The 19,257-nt window shown below is 50.1% G+C and overlaps 1 protein-coding gene across 1 annotated transcript in view; it reads right to left on the bottom strand.

The window, feature by feature from the left end:
* The window catches only part of LOC115642159 (coiled-coil domain-containing protein 33-like), a 291,133-nt gene that overhangs the window by 48,602 nt on the left and 223,274 nt on the right, over positions 1 to 19,257 (bottom strand). The window contains exon 12 of the mRNA XM_030545599.1: positions 2,568 to 2,618. Coding sequence (XP_030401459.1) covers positions 2,568 to 2,618 — 51 coding nt within the window. The remainder of the gene's footprint in view (positions 1 to 2,567; positions 2,619 to 19,257) is intronic.

Below are 19,257 nucleotides of genomic sequence, written 5' to 3'. Positions count from 1 at the left end.
AGCCGCGCATTACTCTCTGTTCTTGTGACTCCAGGAAATGAGAAACATTTCAGGTTTGCCTTATACTTTCTTTTCAGGGGTTACCATCTGGGCAAAATAATCCTGCAGGGGGCAAACTGGTGACATAGCACCTGAGGTCTGCTAAGCTGTCAGGAATACTCAGTCTGCTGCTTCTGAGCATCCATCACATTACACAGGACAAGGGGAAATCTCTCTGCCTCCCAAGGATGATTTGTCCAGTTCATCACTCGTTCTCTGTCATGTGCTTGTTTGTGCTTCATTTCACGTTCTACAGATCCAGGGCTCCTACTGTCCATCGTGGTGGCTCCTGGTCCCTTCTGGAAGTTGGGGAAGAGCCCAGTATTTCAGAGCCACAGGAGATTTGAGATTTACGGATACATCCCGATGCAGAATGTCACTGGAGATTTAGGTAATCAGCTGGCCCTTCCCACCCACCGGTTGCCTGACTGATTTGCAGCTCTTAGGACACACAGCTATACCTGTTCCCACCTTGCCAGTCAGCCAGCAACTTGCCTGCTGCCCTGCCAGCCAGCCAGCTCCTCGTCTGCTGCTCTGCCAGCCAGTGACCTGCCTGCCAGCCAGCCAGTGCCTCACTTGCTGCCCTGCCAGCCAGTGATCTGCCTGCCACCCTGCCAACTAGCCAGCTCCTCATCTGCTGCCCTGCCAGCCAGTGTGCTGCCTGCCATGCTGCCAGCCAGCCAACTTCTCGGCTGCTGCCCTGCCAGTCAGTGCCTTGCCTGCTGCTTACCAGCCAGCCAGCGTCCTACCAGCCAGCCAGCCAGTGACTTGCCTGCCACCCTACCAGTTAGTGGTGTCCTTAACGTGAGGTATGTCCCCCTCTTCTCTGGAAGGCATCGCAGCGTTGACCCAGCCAGAAGGAGCCAGGAGCTGTAACGTGGCCTCAGTCTTGGAGAGGCCCCAGGGGTTCTGTTCCCTCTCTCACCCACTGTGACATCCCAGACTTGAGTCTCCTTCAGCATTTGTTAAGAACCAAGCAGAGCCAAAGCCAGTTGATCTCTCCTTAATACTGCAGCCCATGCCATGAATTTTTAATCAAGGGCTCTGTGTGCTTTGGGAAGCATGCAATTAACTGCCCCATCAATAATGCACCATGCTGCAACTTTCTCTCCAAGATCCAGGGCCAGACTGAGGGAGAAGCCAGGTTGTTACTTATGCTGGATCTGACCTTTCTTTAGTCTTGGTGAAAGGTGCTGGACTGACAGCCCTGGACAATGACAGCCTCACTGCCGCCACAGAGCAGGGACCACGAAGGCAGAGGCAGAAACAGCTTTGCCCACACCCCCACCATAACAATGTACCTCAATCCTGACTTTGAGGGACCACCTCTGGGGGGTGGAACTGAGCCTCTGTTCTCAGTCAAGTCTGGATGAAGTTGTAGGCACTACAGGCCCTGCCTTGGCTCCCAGCTCCAGGAGTCAGATGATTATATTGTACGCTCAGATTTCAATTGAAAATAAAGGATTTTTCTACCACTCATGGTAGGTAAGAAAAGTTTGCAAATGTGACCATGAGTGTGGTTGGAACAGTAACTTCTGCATGAGTCTGCAGACAGCCTGAAACAATAGCTCTGAGAGAGGTGAATTGCCCCATGCATCTCAGTGTGGTGTTATTTCCAATACTCATCCCCACAGGGCTCTGAATGTGACAGTGGGCCCACCCCCATTTACCCAAGCAGATAATCCCCACCTGTCAGGGAAAGCTTTGCTGCTCCTAAGAGGATGGGGGACACAGCTGCTGCTCCTGGGGGGATAAGGTGGCCCCTTGCCATTGCACCTGCCTTTCTGGGAGGGGGCCCCTGCCACTCCAGAGTGGGGCTGCCAGGGCCCTGTGTCATGGTTTGCCTAATGCCCTGATTTACCTTAATCTGGGCATGTTACCAGGCAGTTCTTAGCCTCTGTGCCAAGACTGCTAACAAGAGGGTCATTAGATCTGGTGGAGCATTTTTCAATACAGCAGGAGGTGGAAATCATAGAATATCAGGGTTGGAAGGGACCTCAGGAGATCATCTAATCCAATCCCCCGCTCAGAACAGGACCAATCCCCCAACAGATTTTTACCCCAGTTCCCTAAATGGCCCCCTCAAGGATTGAACTCATAACCCTGGGTTTAGCAGGCCAATGCTCAAACCACCAAGCTATTCCTCAAGGAGGGGTGGAGTGGTAATGGCAGAAGGCAGGACAGTGAACTAGACAGCCCAGTGAGTGATTCAGTAAAGCTGACAGTGCCACAGTGGGTTTGGTAGAGCCGTGATCTAAACTGCCCTGTCAGGAAGTGAGATACAAGCCTTGATGGCAAGATTCCCATACAGCAAGATGCAGGCTGTGACTGGAAAATGGTCTGATCCAGTATGGCAGTGCTTACATTGCAATCACTTGGGTGTCCTCGTAAATGGCTGTTGTAAATTCCTACCAGATTCTTCACCTTCTCCTGTTGCCCCAGGGAAAGATCTGTCTGTTTTGATTCCCAATCCCAACCACCAGTCTAATGGTTAGTGATGGAAAGCATCCCTGTGGATAGTTACTCACCAACAACAGATTGACATGAGACTTTTTGCGTTCGAGCTCAATGGGAGCCACCTGGAAAAAGAAATAAAAGCCAACGTTATTGCCTTCCATGGACTTGCCCTGTTCTGACCTTTGACCCTGACACTGTGAGTTCTGTAGAGACATCTGCATGCTCCGATGAGAACTTGCTCCAGAAGTGGGTGCTGTGCATAAAGGACAATGGAGTGGAGACTGGAGGCCCTGGACAGCCAGCAGTGTCCATAAAATGAAGCTTCCCCAGACCATCCCAGCTAACAGAGAGATGTCTAGTTTGGCTCAGCCATCACATTCACTATGGCCCAAGCCAGGACCTTCTCATCCATACTCCACATGGGTTCTTGTTCCTCATATGGCTGCTAGAACTTCCCACTCATTCACCACAAGCCTGGGGTGCTAAGGAAGAAGGGAGGAAATCATTGTACGGCGGTGCTTTCTCCACACCAGTCATGATTTTATAGGCCTCTATCATATCCTCCCTTAGTCATCTCTTTTCTAAACTGACCAATCCCAGTTTTTTAATCTCTCCTCTTACTGGAGCTATTCCATACCCTTAGTCATTTTTGTTGCCCTTCTCTGTACCTTTTCCAATTCTAATATATCTTTTTTTAGATGGTGTGAGCATACCATGTATTTATATAGTGGCATTATAATATTTTCTGTCTTACTATCTATTCCTTTCCTAATGGTTCCTAACATTCTGTTAGCTGTTTTGAGTTAGCTGCACACTGAGTGGATATTTTCAGAGAACTATTCACAATGACTCCATGATCTTTTTCTTGAGTGGCAACAACTAATTTAGACCCCACCATTTTCTATGTATAGTTTGGATTATGTTTTCCAATGTGCAATACTTTGCATTTATCAGCACTGAATTTCATCTGCCATTTTCTCTCCCAGACACCCTGTTTAGGGAGATCCCTTTGTAATTCTTCACAATCAGCTTTGGACTTAACTATCTAAACTGTCTCCACTGCAGTGAGAGCAGCAGTCCTGTAAGTACAAGAGGAAGCAATCAGTGGGGCGAAAGGGCTGGGCCCCGAGCTTCTCTGGAGATGCTTGATGAGGATTGCAGGAGTCAGAGTGCTAAGGGATAACACCAGAGAAGGGCACAAAGCTGACAGACCTTTTCAGACCTGAGACACATCCTAGGAGAGGCTACCCTTTCCCACATGGAAATCAGAGCTCTTCACAGCTGCCGAGGTAAGCTCATAACAAGCCCTCACATGGTACTACTAAGAGACAGGGCTTGGACTCCCACCCTCTGGATGCTGCTCTGGGTCTGTGCTTCTAAAGGAGTCTTTCTCAAGGCAGAGAGGCTGTATCCCCAGAAGCCACAGATAAACAGAGATGAGGATGATGACGTTTTCTCCTCCACGCCAGAAATCCTTGCTGACTGGCATTGAGGGCACTCATGAGATCTTTACACATGCAGAGTCCAGAAGACTTGGTGTTGTGTTAGGCTGTGGCATTATATGCAAGGATGCAATGCTGGCAGGACAGCAGGGCTTGGGAGGAGGGCTGTGTCCACAGAGGTCCTCACAGCTCCAAATTAGCAACTTAGGAAGTTGGAGCATAGAGTGGGGGCAGGCAGGGGAGCAAAGAGGGGAGCTCAGATAGAAAATGGTAGAGAGTTTGGGGGAGCACTCAGAAACGGAATCCCTGGGAGGGCAGATTTGGAAGAGTCAGGTAAATAAGGGGCAAGTGGAATCCCTGCAGGAATCAGAAGGAATTCAAGTTAAGAGTGGGGGGAGGGCAATTACCCCTCACCAGGAGGGTTTGGGGAAGCAGGTGGAAGCTAGGACTCCTCAGTTGGATAGATGAGCTGCCACCTGTGGTCTGGAGGAAACACAGAGACTGTGTGACTCTGCCGTGCCCTGAAGTACATGGGTGCTTGTCACTGCTTCCCCAGCCATGCGCGTAATTTCCCAAGGGATTCTGGGATGGTCTGCCATGGGTCTGCACAACCTGGCAATGGAAATGTTGCAAAGGGGGCAATGTCAGAAGGACGGGGGGCTTGTAGTTCAACAAGTGTGATGCTGCCCTACGGCACCTGCCTCTGGATTCTAGTGAGCAGCAGAGTGGGAGCTGACTCCAAACAGAGCCACTTGTTACCCACCAGAGTTGATGAGACCCTTCCCACAAGCTGTAAAGGGAGATGAAGGAGGGTCTGGGCTACCCACTGGGTCTGAGCTGCCATGTTCCAATCTGAACGCTGGGCCAAACTTCCCAGAGCTTGAGAGGGTTTGAGCCAGTGGTCCAGTTTGGGGCTCACTCCATTGTCATGGTGCTGCTCCAGTTCTGGAGCCCAAATAGACCAGCTGACCCATTGAATATCACAGGGTACACCTGCACTGGAGCTGGAAGAGAGCCTCCCAGGTGAGGAAGACAGACTCACACTAGCTCTAGCATGCTAAGAATAGCACTGTGGATGGTGGGCTAGCTGTCCAAGGCCAAGCCTGCCATGGGGCCAAGCTCTGGTGGCTAGCATGAGCCACCGCCTGTGCCACAAGGGCCACCCTGCTATTTTTAATATGCTAGCTCAAGTCTGTCTACTCAGCAAAGTCTCATCCATACTGGAGCTACAGTCTATGAGCAGAGGAGAACTACTGAGGCAGAACAGAAGCACCCAGCAATGTAAATCTCACAACAGCAGCATGTCCACTGTTAATCAAGTAACTCATAGCAGCATCTCTTCTTCAGTGTGCCACAGACAGTTCAAAGCTCAAATTGACCTGATCAGCCACTCATGTCTTCACAGAAACCAAACCAACCAGTAATGTCATGGTCATCTTCAAACTTGAAGGATAAACAACCTGGGCTGAGCGGTATGCTTCCAACTGCAGGGCAGCCACACCCACAGCGCGCCTGTGGGGATGACTTTTCCTTCCTATCATGCAGGTGTGAGCAGCACAGCCAAGCAACAACCTGGAGAATTCAAATTTACAGTCCCTGGGTTATTTGATCATTATTACTATTGTTACCTATCAGTATGACAACAGCACATCCAAACCCAACCGAGGTCAGGGCCCCATTGTGCAAAGAACTGGACAGATACAGAGCAGGCAGTCCCTGCCTTGAAGGGCTTCCAGTCTAGAGACAAGAGAGCATTATTATCCCCATTCTACAGATGATGAACTTAGGCACATGGCCAAGGGAATCTGTGGCAGAGCAGGCATTTTGCCCAAATCTCTAGCAACTCTGTCCTATGCCTTGATCACAGAATCATCCTTCCTCTCTCCAGGAGAAAGTCAATGTTAATTTTACCAAATCAAAGTTACAACATACTCAGCTACTACCTCAAATAATCATATGTAGATTAACATGTGGCTACATGAATCTCCTTGTGGTCAGCGCTCAGGATGGGGGGGGGGGTGACTGTGTCTATTAGGTGTCTTTGTCTGTTTCTGTCCTCCACCTCAGACACATCTGACAGATTCATATGTTTGAATTAGTCTACAATGCGATTAGCCCCACTCCTAACTCAGCTTGGGCTCTAGTGGCTGCTCCAGAACCTCAGTGTAACCTCATTACAGAGCCCATGAACACTGCCTGCTGTCAGAGCCTGGAAGGGACTGCACCACCATCAGCAAATGTAGTTTCTTTCTTATAAAGCAAAAGAAAGATCACGCCCTTGGTGGATGGGGGCCAGATGGAGCGTGCACTATAGGCTGGCCCCATGCTGCACAGAGACCTTTTTGCATAGGATGGGTTTACCCAGATGGGGCCATCTACTGGGAAAGACATATGAATTCCCCACATGATACTGCTGGAGACAGGAGGAAGCAGAGGAGTGAGAATGAGCCTGTCAAAGGGATGTGTGTGTGTGATCACTGGCAATCCCAACTCCCTTTTGGGGGCTGAGTGTGCCCCCAGCTTCCCTGGCCCACAATGTACCCAACAACACTGGTTACATATCTAAAGTGCCAAGTGGTGATTTTGCCTTGGAACTCCAGTTAATTAATAACAAAGGGAGCTGTGCGGCACTGCAGTGATGCAGGGATTGCACTACACAGTTAGAAGAGAGCGCATGGTGGTCATTGAAGATGTGCCCTGCAGTGAGGATGCTGTCTGAAGAATTCTGATGGAAGATGGCAGGGCTAAGAGGAGAGAGCTAAGTTTGTCTTTCCTCTGTGTGCTTATGCCTACTTTCAAATGTTACTTTGCACAGCACAGTTGAGATGAAAGGCTACAAATCCACATCTGTCATTCTTACACCTTTGAATTTCCTGGCAGTCAGATGTTTGCTAATTTCTTTTAAAATGTACAATCTTCAGAAGATCTCCCTCCTTTTTAGCAATCACACATGTGGATTTATAGTCCACTTGAAAAAGATTTTTTTCCTCTGTATTTGCTTAGGCTTATTTATTTATTTATTTTACAAATTGCTGGGTGACACTTTTGTGTATCCAATTAGTTTCAAATAATGGAATCTATTCATCTTTGGGCGTGTGAAGAAACAGTGCAGTGAAAAACCACTGCAGGAGGCCCTCACAGGTTTATCACCTCCACAGGGGGCCATGGGGAGTTTATAGGCACTGGCATACCCACATCAGGCCTTGCGGGCATTACATTTTCTGTAGGCTGCGCCTGTGGATGCCTGCACCAGACCTCAGGCAGATTGAAATGCCCACAGTGGGCAGTCTGGCAACTAAAACATCCCTCCCTCTTCTTCTAGTCAGAGCCTTCAGTGCACCTGGAGTTGTGACGAACTGGGAAAGTTCTTAATGTTTTCTCTGAATACTGTGTTGGTGCCTCAGTGTATCCTAGGCAGTTAAGTATCTGGCAGAGCAAAGGGCCAGTGCACCTAAATGCCTGACACTCTGTCTCTTAGCAACTGATGGCCTGGGCCCCTCCTCTGCAAAGGTGTCAGCTGAAGGTGTTGGAGACAAAGGGATCAGGTGACCTCCTGGCCCGGGAAAGGGGCTGAGGAGAGAGGAGGGGCTGGGAGGGGTTGTTAGTCTGGAGCTGGCTGAGGGCAGACGTGGGGGTCTGGCTCACTGACCCCCAGAATGGACCCGGCCGAGGGGTCTGGTTCTCTGTACCTACAAGCTCTGTTTTAGACCCTGTTCTTGTCATCGAATAAACCTCTGTTTTACTAGCTGGCTAAGAGTCATGTCTGACTGCGAAGTGGGGGTGCAGGACCCGGTGGCTTCCCCAGGACCCCACTGAGGCGGGCTCGCTGTGGGAAGCGCACGGAGTGGCAGAGGATGCTGAATGCTCCAAGGAGAGACCCAGGAGGTGAAGACATGTGAGCTTCTTGCCCTGAACTAGTCTGCTCCAAGGGAGAGGAGGCTCCCCAAAGTCCTGGCTGGCTTGGTGGGGAGCAGTTCCAGAGCATCGCCTGGTGACTCCGTGACAACTGGTGGCAGCGGCGGGACGTACTGCACCCCGTGAATGGCGCTGCTTTCAGTAAGTGACTGGGGAGCAGTAAAACAAAGGAGGGATAATGAGGACCAGGCATGCTGAAGGCTCAGAAATGAACGATTTCAGGGGGCAGTTAACCTCTGGGAGTGTGTGACCAGCGAGAAGGACTGTTGGAGTAACGGGGTCCCCCTGAGGACTGCAGCGAGCAGTCTCAGGGGCGGAGGAGCTTGCCACTCGACCCTGGGAGAGAGAAGGATTTTGCAGTAGCAGGGTTCCCCTGGGGATTGCAGGAGCAGTCCCAGGGGCGGAGGAGTCTGCTGCTCGACCCTGGCAAAGAGGTGGTGATCACGAGAAGGGCTGGCACACCAGGGGTTCTTCCTGGAAACCATGGGGGAGCCAAGAGCACACAGGCCTGTGAGTCCAGAGCCACTTGGGAACGGTGAAGTGATGGCCTATCACCATCTCCTTAAGAAGGACATTGTGATCCTGAGCACAAAGAGAGGGTTACGCATGGGGAAATTCACCAAGGCACAGTTAATCGTGCAGTTGGAGGAGAAGGACCGCTCTGAGGAGCAGATTCCTGGCCCAGTTGGGGCTACAAGAGGATCTGAGAGCAGCTGGAGCATCAGCCAGGCATCCCCGGGAGTCTGGTCCCCAATCAGACGAGGGTCTTCATGATTGGGTTCCCCATCAGGAGATTGGAGACGGATGGGATGGGAGCAGAGCCCGAGAGAGCGAGAAGACCGTGAGAGAGAGCAAGAGCCTGAGGAAAAGCTGCAGGAGAAGCAGCAGCAGCGTGGACTGGTGATGGTGGAGCAGAGAGACATAGGGGGCTGCCCACGGGTCAGTGGGGAAACAAGCCTGCGGGGGCAAGACCCTGGGACAGAGAGAACTGTGGTGGTGCAGCCCCAGATGCGGAGGGACTGTGGGACCTGGGTGAAGTTCCCTGGGGTGAAGCCCCTCGCCCTGCCTATGGCTCAGATCCCTGTGCAGACCCAGGAGGGGTCGGGCTGGCTGGTAGTTGGGGTTCTCCAGGATATCGGCTCGGAGGCCCTGTTGGGGGGTGACTGTCTCCCCATGGGACAGGATCCAGGCCCCGCTCCTGTAAGGGCCGAGGGTTTGAATTCAAATCCAGGGAACCAATTGGCTAGGATGGAAATGGTCAGTGAAAATGCAAATGACCTGGCTGGCAGGGGGAAGGGGCTGCTGGGCTCAGGATACCTGCCTATCTGTAACCAGCCCCCTGGGGCTGAGTGCGAGGGAGAGATGCTCCCCGCGACCCTGCACACTGGAGAGGGGGCTCACACTGGCTCTGATGCTGTGACCAGAGCAGAGAGCTCACTGCCTGCCCCCACTGGGACAGCAAAGGCAGCGCTGAGCACGGGGGGAGCTGAGACCCCAGCTGAGTGGGGGGATACCCAGGCAGGGCAGGTCAGCTGCCAAACAGGTTTGCCTGGTCCAGACGTGCTGCTGGGAAGTGATTACACAGCAGGGAGGGAGCTACCAGGGACAGGGCTCAGGGGGGCTGTGACCCCAGGCCCAGCCAGCGAGAGGGAGCAGGTCCCACTCCCTGCCCCAACAGCTGAATCCCAGACCGAGCTGCAGAGGGATCCCTCCTTGGAGAAGCTGAGGGAACTTGCTGGCCACAGCACTGCAAACCCCCTTAGGGAAGGCTGCAGGGACAGAGTCCTGCAGGAGAAGGGATTCCTGTACCGGGAATGGGCTCCCCAAGGGGAAGTAGAACTGGGGGGAATCGGGAGGCAGCTGGTGGTACCCCAGGAACCCACAGGGTTCTTCCCGTTCGAGCTGCTGGATGGGAGGAGAGTGAGGGGACCCCTGCACCTGAAGAGGGAGGATTGGATGGAGAAGGGGAAGACCCCCGGGGGGATCTCTTCCCTGAGGTGGGAGTCAATCTCCCCATCAGGTGTTCCCCATTCAGAGTCACTGGGAAAGCAACCCAGATCCTGGAGAGAGAGGTCAGGAACATGCTGGCTTTAGATGGGATCCAGCCGTTTTACAGCCCATGGGCCTCACCCATGGGGCTGATCCCCAAGGGAGACAGGAAGATCTGGTTTTATGTGGGCTATCAGAAGCTTAAAGCCATCACAGTGTCCGATGCCCACCCCATGCCTAGGCGTGGGGAGATTCTAGACAAGCAGAGGGCGATGGAGAACTTGGCCCTGGCAGACACTGATAACGTGCATCTTTAGCCAGACCTGGGAGGAACAGGTGTCCCAGGTGAAGAGGGGGCTGGGCTGCCTCAAGCAGGTGGGACTGACGTTAAAAGCTGGAAAGTGCAAGGGGGGACGGCAGAGCTGTTGTGTCTGAGCCACAAAGTGGGAAGCGGCTGCCCAAGCCCAGAGCTGGCCAAGGCCAAGATGGGGGCTCTTAACCAAGAGAGCCTGAATGGCAGCCCAGAGTGCTGGGAGAAGACTCCGTCCCAGTTTGAACCCCAGGGGTATTGGGGTAGCAAAAGGGTTCAAGCCGCATAAACCTTCCCACATGCGGCTTGCAAGTGCCATCAAGCACACCCGACCTAAGGGAGGGCGTGAGACTGGACTGTCCTGGTGTAATTCACACCAAGGAATGGGAGAGATGCTGGGGCATCCATAGGAATGTTGGTGGGTTCGAACTTCCCCAGGTCACTGGCTGGAGTGACCTCGCTCAGTTCGGTCTCGAAGGAGGGAGAGATGTGACGAACTGGGAAAGTTCTTAATGTTTTCTCTGAATACTGTGTTGGTGCCTCAGTGTACCCTAGGCAGTTCTTAAGTATCTGGCAGAGCAAAGGACCAGTGCACCTAAATGCCTGACACTCTGTCTCTTAGCAACTGATGGCCTGGGCCCCTCCTCTGCAAAGGTGCCAGCTGAAGGTGTTGGAGACAAAGGGATCAGGTGACCTCCTGGCCCGGGACAGGGGCTGAGGAGAGAGGAGGGGCTGGGAGGGGTTGTTAGTCTGGAGCTGGCTGAGGGCAGACGTGGGGGTCTGGCTCTCTGACCCCCAGAATGGACCCGGCCGAGGGGTCCGGTTCTCTGTACCTACAAGCTCTGTTTTAGACCCTGTTCCTGTCATCGAATAAACCTCTGTTTTACTAGCTGGCTAAGAGTCATGTCTGACTGCGAAGTGGGGGTGCAGGACCCGGTGGCTTCCCCAGGACCCCACTGAGGCGGGCTCGCTGTGGGAAGTGCACGGAGTGGCAGAGGATGCTGAATGCTCCAAGGAGAGACCCAGGAGGTGAAGACGTGTGAGTTTCTTGCCCTGAACAAGTCTGCTCCAAGGGAGAGGAGGCTCCCCAAAGTCCTGCCTGGCTTGGTGGGGAGCAGTTCCAGAGCATCGCCTGGTGACTCCGTGACAGGAGTACCCTCCCTTTGGGCCAATCCAGAGCCTCTCTTGGTGGCTGATCTAAACCCCACTCTAATCAATGGGAGTCTTTTCACTGCTTTCAGGAGGCCCGTGCCCCAAAGCTCACTCTGTCTAATCTGTGCCATGATCACAAAGTGCTATCTGAGGCCAAGCTCCTCAAAGATATAGGACTTTGGAGCTTAAATATCTATGAAGATCTGTGCCTGAGTGCCCAGTTCTCTCCTCCGTGCAGCACATGAACTCCAGCCATCACCAAGATGAAAATTTCCACCATCTGAGTGAAATTCACCACTCCACAGAAGGCTACCCCCACCTAATCCCATGTAGGATCCCTTTGGAAACTGAAATGGTATACTGGCCTCAGGCTGGCCCACTGAACAGGGGTGCATCAGTCATTGTAAAACCTGAATGAGACTCCAGATTATAATGCTCACAAGACCCTCCGAAGTTCTCTGAATCTCTCCCAAACTGGAGGAGATAACTTAAAAATGACTCATCCAACCTTTCCAAGTAGAAGCAAAGACATTCAGTCCTCACTGAATATAATGCAATGCATGAAATGGGGGATATCTGGTGCTATATCCCTTTGGAAATATGGCATTGGAAAACTGAAATTGGTTCCAAAGCTCCTTCTCCAGTACCATCTTTGGCATTGGTGCACACTGTGTTGCCACCAGTACAGTCTTCAGATGCCATTCAGTCTTGGGCTCTGCATCTACATCAAGCTCTCCTACTGCATGAATGACTTGTGTGATTGTCGCCATATGTTCCTATAAAATACCTGGTCAGGAGAATGGCACAGGTGAGAAATTTCCGGTAGGTTGGTTCACAATTGACCTATGGAAATAAAGTTTCAGTCATCTTCAGCAGGCTGACTGAACCCTTGCTGTGCTCAGAAAGTCCATAACTAAAAGGCATCCTGGTTACCTGAGACAAAAGAGGCAGGAACTAGGAGAGACATGAAAGCACATCTACTTGGCCAGGAGCTCCGATAAAGAGAGAAAGGTGCTTTACTGTCCAGCTCTTGCTAGGAGAGCCCATGATCACACTGAGTCTGAAAGTAGGGAGAAATTGATGGAAGCCAAGTGAGATGTGACAGAGAGAGAAAGACTGGAGGAGCAGACCTGACAGCCTTCTGATAGCATAGACAGAGCTATCAATGGAGAGGGAGAGCAGCACTGAAAGCAGCACTGAGGAGTGGCTGAGAATCAATGCTGTACATGAGCTCCAACAAGAGGGACAAAGATAAGTGGCTCCTGCTCCCTGTTAAAGCTGCTGGGCAGGCATGTGAGTCCGGCCTCATGGGGAGAAGTTCTGGACTGCCTCTCTAGATCTGGTGCAGGAGAGGTAGGGATGTGTGGTGGGTACAAGCACTTGCAGCATTCCATCCAGACACTTTGCCAGGAAAGGACTGAAAGGGAACATGAGTTAGCATCTCTCCTCTAAAGGACAACATCTCCTGGGAGGAGGAGGGCAACTGCTGCATTTCAAAACTAGCAAAGGGTGTTGGAGCCCTGACCCTAATGGCCTCTCAACATTGGCATCAGCAAGAACCAGAGCCAGATCCAGTGCATCCAGAGGGTGGGCCAGTGCTTCTGGTCCTAGCCAGAGACCCTGCCCTGCCATAGCCTTCCTGTGTGACTGAGTGCGTCCCTTAGCCTCTCTCTGCTTCAGCCCCTATCACTCTTCTCTCCTCCCAGTGCTGGCTGAGGGTAAATGCATTAAAGGCTAGGAGATACTCAGATACTGTGATGATGGGGGCCAGATAAGCACCTTAGACAAAACTTGCAAAGGGCCCTTGTCTTTATAATGGTCTGTATCAAAAGTCTGGGTGTAACATCCAGCTCCAAATCCTGTGGCTTGAGCCCATCGCTAGGTAGCCTGGGACTCTCTCAGCCCTTCCTCTTGTTTCACCAGCTCTTCCTTTTCAGAGCAAAAATACCAGCATACATATCATGGCTGTGGGCCCCATTTACAGAGGGATCCAGCTTATGCCCCAACTTATGCCCCAGCCTCCAGACCTAGTCACTCACTCTCATCCTGATCTCTGTGGGCATTTTAAGGGCTGGTGGCCGGACACATTATGATCATTAGTGTTTAGGGGCTTTCTTGGGGACTGGCAGCTTGACAAGCACAGTGTGTTATTTCTTTGCATTGCATATTGCCTGTGTGTGAAGTGCCGAGGGTGGAAGAAGGGAGCTGTCAAACTATATATACAATCAATGTGCATGCATTATAGGTCACTGGCTAGCCAGGGCATGCCTTGGTGTAACGATCACCCTTACAGGCATTTATTGATAGCACAATATCTATAAATCTTATGAACACATATTCATGGCCTTTAATTATGTACACTCATTACCTCTCCCACCCACCTCTTGAAGAATCCAACTGCAATCATTCGGGCAGGATGAATCAGTCAATAAGGCTGACACAGCCCACCCGCCTCAGCAACCTCTGTTTGTCTGTAATGTCACAGGAGAGAGATTTCTAACCCTGGAGCTTTATATAATTTATGCTGGTTACCTGGCAGGCTTGCACTGTGCAACAGCCAACACTGGCCATCCTGAGCATAGACTGGTATAGCCCCTGCCACAGGACCTGATTTTCAGAGCAGCAAAGCACTCACAGCTCCACTGACATCAATGGGAGCTGCAGGCAATCAGCACCTCTGAAAATCAGGCCCCTCAGCTTTTAATTTGCTGGCTGTGAAGCAACATTTCTTGTGGCAATTGGCAGGGGTTTCAGGAATCCTCCTGAGTCTTTTATTACCACCTGGCTAGATCTCTTGGGCTCTCTGCACCTGCTGATCAGGGTGTGTGCAGGAGCCTGGCTTCGCTGGGCCTTAGGAGCATGATAGTGTAGGTGGAAATGGCAGTGTCTTTCCAGCTGTTAACTGCCCCCTGCCAGTTGGAGAGGGAGAGGTCGGCTGGATCCCCGAGAATGGCTGGTTATCCTTATGCATTAGAAATCATTAGCTCCGCTAATTAAAAAGTGTCTTCTGTTTGCCTTGGGAAACCAAGGCTGAGCCTTCAGCCATTTGTGTGAGCAAAATTTATCTGCAAGCAACTATGGGAAAAATCACACCCCAGCTCCTGCATCTGCAGGGGCATCAGGGGGACTGATGTGAAAAGGGAAGGGCTTGAGGAGATGGCACAACTTGGGCAATGAAGCAGGATGCAGTTAGGAGTAGGGCATGGGGAAGGTCAGGGTCAGGGCAGGGTCAGTGCTGTGTGGAGTCTCCTGCCTTCTTCCCTCAGTGGGCTGTGCCAGGGGTGCAGATGGTTGCTACAGCCAGTAGACTGAAGGGACCTCCATGAGACCCAGCCCAATGCCAAGGGCACCCAATTGGGCTCCGGGCATGGATTGGTAGCCTGGGAGTCCATCCTCCACCCTATCATCTGCCTAGAACATACATAACATAAGAACATAAGAATGGCCATACTGGGTCAGACCAAATGTCTATCTAGCCCAGTATACTGTCGTCTGACAGTGGCCAATGCCAGGTGCCCCAGAGAGAATGAACAGAACAGTTAATCATAAAGCGATCTATCCCGTCGCTCATTCCCAGCTACTGGCAAACAGAGGCTGGGGACACCATCCCTGCCCATCCTGGCTAATAATCATTGATGGACTTATCCTCCGTGAATTTATCTAGTTCTTTTTTGAACTCCATTATAGTCTTGGCCTTCACAACACCCTCTGGCAAAGAGTTTCGCAGGTTGACTGTGTGTTGTCCTTTTGTCTGTTTTAAACCTGCTGCCTATTAATTTCATTTGGTGACCCCTAGTTCTTGTATTATGAGAAGGAGTAAATAACACTTCCTCATTTACTTTCTCCACCCCGTTATGATTTTATAGACCAATATTTTATCCCCCCTTGGTCATCTCTTTTCCAAGGTGAAAAGTCTCAATCTTATTAATCTCTCATCATATGGACGCCATTCCATACCCCTAATAATTTTTGTTGCCCTTTTCTGAACTTTTTCCAATTCTAATACATCTTTTTTGAGACAGGGTGACCACATCTACACACAGTATTCAAGATGGATACTATATAGTGGCAATCTGATATTTCATGTCTTATTATCTATACCTTTCTTAATGATTTCCAACATTCTGTTAGCTTTTTTGGCTGCTGCTGCACATTGAGTGGATGTTTTCAGAGAACTATCCACAATGACTCCAAGGTCTCTTTCTTGAGTGGTAACAGTTAATTTAGACCCTATCATTTTATATGTATAGTTGGGATTATGTTTTCCAATGTGCATTACTTTGCATTTATCAACATTAAAATTCATCTGCCATTTTGTTGCTCAGTCGCCCAGTTTTGAGAGATCCTTTTGTAGCTTTTCACAGTCTGTCTGGGTCTTAACTATCTTGAGTAGTTTTGTAATAGCTACAAATTTTTCCATTTCACTGTTTACCCCATTTTCCAGATCACTTAAGAATATGTTGAATAGGACTGGTCCCAGAACAGACCCCTGGGGGACACCACTATTTACCTCTCTCCATTCTGAAATCTGACCATTTATATCTACCCTTTGTTTTCTATCTTGTAACCAGTTATGGATGCATGAGAGAACCTTCCCTCTTATCCCATGGCAGCTTACTTTGCTTAAGAGCCTTTGGTGAGGAAGTTTGTCAAAGGCTTTCTGAAAATCTAAGTACACTATATCCACTGGATCCTCTTGGTCCACGTGCTTGTTGACACCCTCAAAGAATTCTAGTAGATTGGTGAGGCATGACTTCCCTTTACTAAAACCATGTTGATTCTTCCCCAACCAATTATGTTCATCTTTGTGTCTGACAATTTTGTTCATGACTATAGTTTCAACCAGTTTGCCTGGTACTGAAGTCAGGCTTACCGGCCTGTAATTGCCGGGATCACATCTGGAGCCCTTTTTAAAAATTGGTGTCACATTAGCTATCCTCCAGTCATTTGGTACAGAAGCTGATTTAAATGATAGTTTACAGACTACAATTGGTAGTTCTGCAATTTCACATTTGAGTTCCTTCAGAACTCTTGGGTGAATTCCATCTGGTCCTGGTGACTTATTACTGTTTAATTTATCAATTTGTTCCAAAACCTCCTCTAATGACACTTCAATCTGGTATAGTTCCTCAGATTTGTCACCTAAAAAGAATGGCTGAGGTTTGAGAATCTCCCTCACATCCTCAGCATGAAGACTGATTCAAAGAATTCATTTAGTTTCTCCGAAATGCCCTTATTGTCCTTGAGTGCTCCTTTAGCATTTTGATCATCCAGTGGCCTCAATGGCTTCCTGCTTCTGATGTACTTAAAACATTTTTGCTATTACTAAACATATTTGCTATTACTTTTTGAGTCTTTGGCTATCTGTTGTTCAAATTCTTTTTTGGCCTTCTTAATTATATTTTTGCACTTCACTTGCCAGACTTTATGCTCCTTTCTATTTTTCTCACTAGGATTTAACTTCCACTTTTTAAAGGATGTCCAGCACGTGGCCTGGAAACCCCCGGATGAGAGTAGGTATACTAAGTGTATTTATTGGGATACCTTCCCCTTTGAGATGTCCATCGGTATCAGGGGTAGATCTCGAGGGTACAGCCTGACCTCTAGGTCCCAGCCCTTTTGTTGTGTTGGGGGGAACAGCATCTTGTTCCTTTCCTCCCAATAATCTTTATCTTTAGTCATGACTGCACCACAATTTAAAGCAAATGGAATGTAATTGTGCAGAGAGATGGGGCTGGTGGGGGGAGAAGGACTCATTTGCACCTTAAAAGGGTTGCCACATGGCCGAGTCTCACTGCTGACAGGGCCTGAGTGAAATCGATTCCCTGGCACTGCGGGGCGGGAGGTGAGTTGTCTAGTCAAAGAATGGCCTTGATGGGATCATGGGGAAGAGATGGAATTCATTCCCAATGGACCGGATCCAATCAGTCATGCAACTGCTGCCCTGCAGCCTCCCCCAGGCCTCCCTGTTCCAGCTGTTACCCTTGTACACAGCATAGACACCGACAACCAATAGAAGGGAAAAGTCATGCAACTGCTGCCCTGCAGCCTCCTCCAGGCCTCCCTGTTCCAGCTGTTACCCTTGTACACAGCATAGACACCTACAACCAATAGAAGGGAAAAGTGACCTGGTCTCCTTATGCAGCATCAAAGAAGCAGGGGGAGATTGATCTGGCTGAGGTGATGATCAATGTCATAAGTGCATTGACCTGGGAATTCCCTCCTCTCTGGCACCCTCTGGATGAAGAGGGCTGCCCTGAACTCATCACAGGAGAAGGATCTGGCTGCAACAGGGGGCATAGGATCCCAAGGTGCCCACTTACATGAGGCCACTCCTTACTGTCCCCTTTCTGAGCAAGGACTGGCAGCAATGGGAGAGGCTGGCACTGAGTGGGGAGGCATCCACACAGCTCTGCCAATGCACCTCAGTCCTGACCTGCAGCTCCCCTGCTAGGCCAGCTCTCCATTTACCACCATCCTGACCTATAACCTCCCTGCTAGGCCAGCTCTGCCCCTTTCCCTCCCCTTGCTCCCCAGCTCTGCTAATACACCTCTGTCCTGACCTGGGCAACACATCCTGCTCTTCCAGTCCTGGATACTGCAAAAATCTGCCCATGCATCTCTCTTGAACTGCAGCATGCCCAGCTACTCCAGTCCTACAACACCAATACTGCCCCCTCCCAAGATCTGCAAATTCTCTACTATCTCAGTTCAAGGATACACACCATTTATGTTACTGTGGATAAAAGTTTATTAGGAAGTGAAGTTGAAAACATACAACTCATTTCTCCTGTGAACAAAGATGCATTTAAATCCATCTCCAGGCTGCATATTAGACTAGGATGCTACAGAATCCCCTCAATAATAAACCTTTCCCTCACAGTAATATCAAAGCAAGCTCCTTCATTGTTATGAAGATGAGACAGGCACAGATTTGCATATCTGAGAAAAATTGCTGCAGCAGCTTAGCATGATCAGAGGGGAAAAAATCCCCATTTTTTCCTCCCTTTCTGTGTAAATACTCAGGAAAGCACCACAGGACAATTAGTCTCTCAACTGCTTTTTCAGCCTACTCATCTAGGGCCCAAGTCAGTGGGAGCTTTGGATAAGGCTCTTACTCATATTTCCTAGTAGTATTATCACAGGGCATAGGAGCCCCAATCCTGGACCAGGTGCCCATTGTGCAAGGTGCTCTATAAACACAGAACAAAAACACATTGCCTGCCCCAAGGAGTCTACAATCTCAGTAGAAGACAAGAGATAACAGATGGGAACTGGCAGCCAGGGGAACACCAGGAAACAACGAGACAGGGAGTGGTCACTGCATCCCAGCAGCCTAACTATTGTCAAGTTTCTTGTAGGCATTCTGGCAAAGAAGAGTTCTGAGGAAGGACTGGAGGGAGGAACAATTAAGTAGCTTTGCTGAGGTTTATGGGGAGCTTCTCCCATGCATGAGGGGCAGCCTGGGAGAAAGCACAAAGTTTGAAAGTGTAACAAAGGGGCTGTGGAGGCTGGTGTCATTGTTAAACCCCACAGTAGAGGTCTCCCTATCGGATGGGGAGCAGGCAGGTACTGGACACAGTGTTGATATATAATACTCTAAATGCTCTTTATTGATTACAGAACAAACCTTACTCACTCCACATTCACACCCCAAACATACTATACCAGAGTCCAAAGGTCAGATGGCCAGTCGAGATTCCTTCTCATCATAAGATCATAAGATGTGGAAAACTGGCGAAAACCACATCTATATCCACACGGGACTCTGGATCAGTAAACAGGGGCTAGCCATCATATGGACCCACATGAAGGAGGTCCTTGAAGAATTCCACCTGGATTTCAAAAATTTCCACCCCACCATCAACCTCAGCCTGGACCAGTCTACACAAGAGATCCACTTCCTGGACACTACAGTGCAAAGAAGTGATGGTCACATAAACATAACCGTAT

This window comes from Gopherus evgoodei, unplaced genomic scaffold (assembly GCF_007399415.2).
Source record: "Gopherus evgoodei ecotype Sinaloan lineage unplaced genomic scaffold, rGopEvg1_v1.p scaffold_38_arrow_ctg1, whole genome shotgun sequence".
Taxonomy (NCBI): Eukaryota; Metazoa; Chordata; order Testudines; family Testudinidae; genus Gopherus; species Gopherus evgoodei.
The sequence above is the reverse complement of the archived record's forward strand: the minus strand, read 5'-3'. Positions and strand labels throughout refer to the sequence as shown.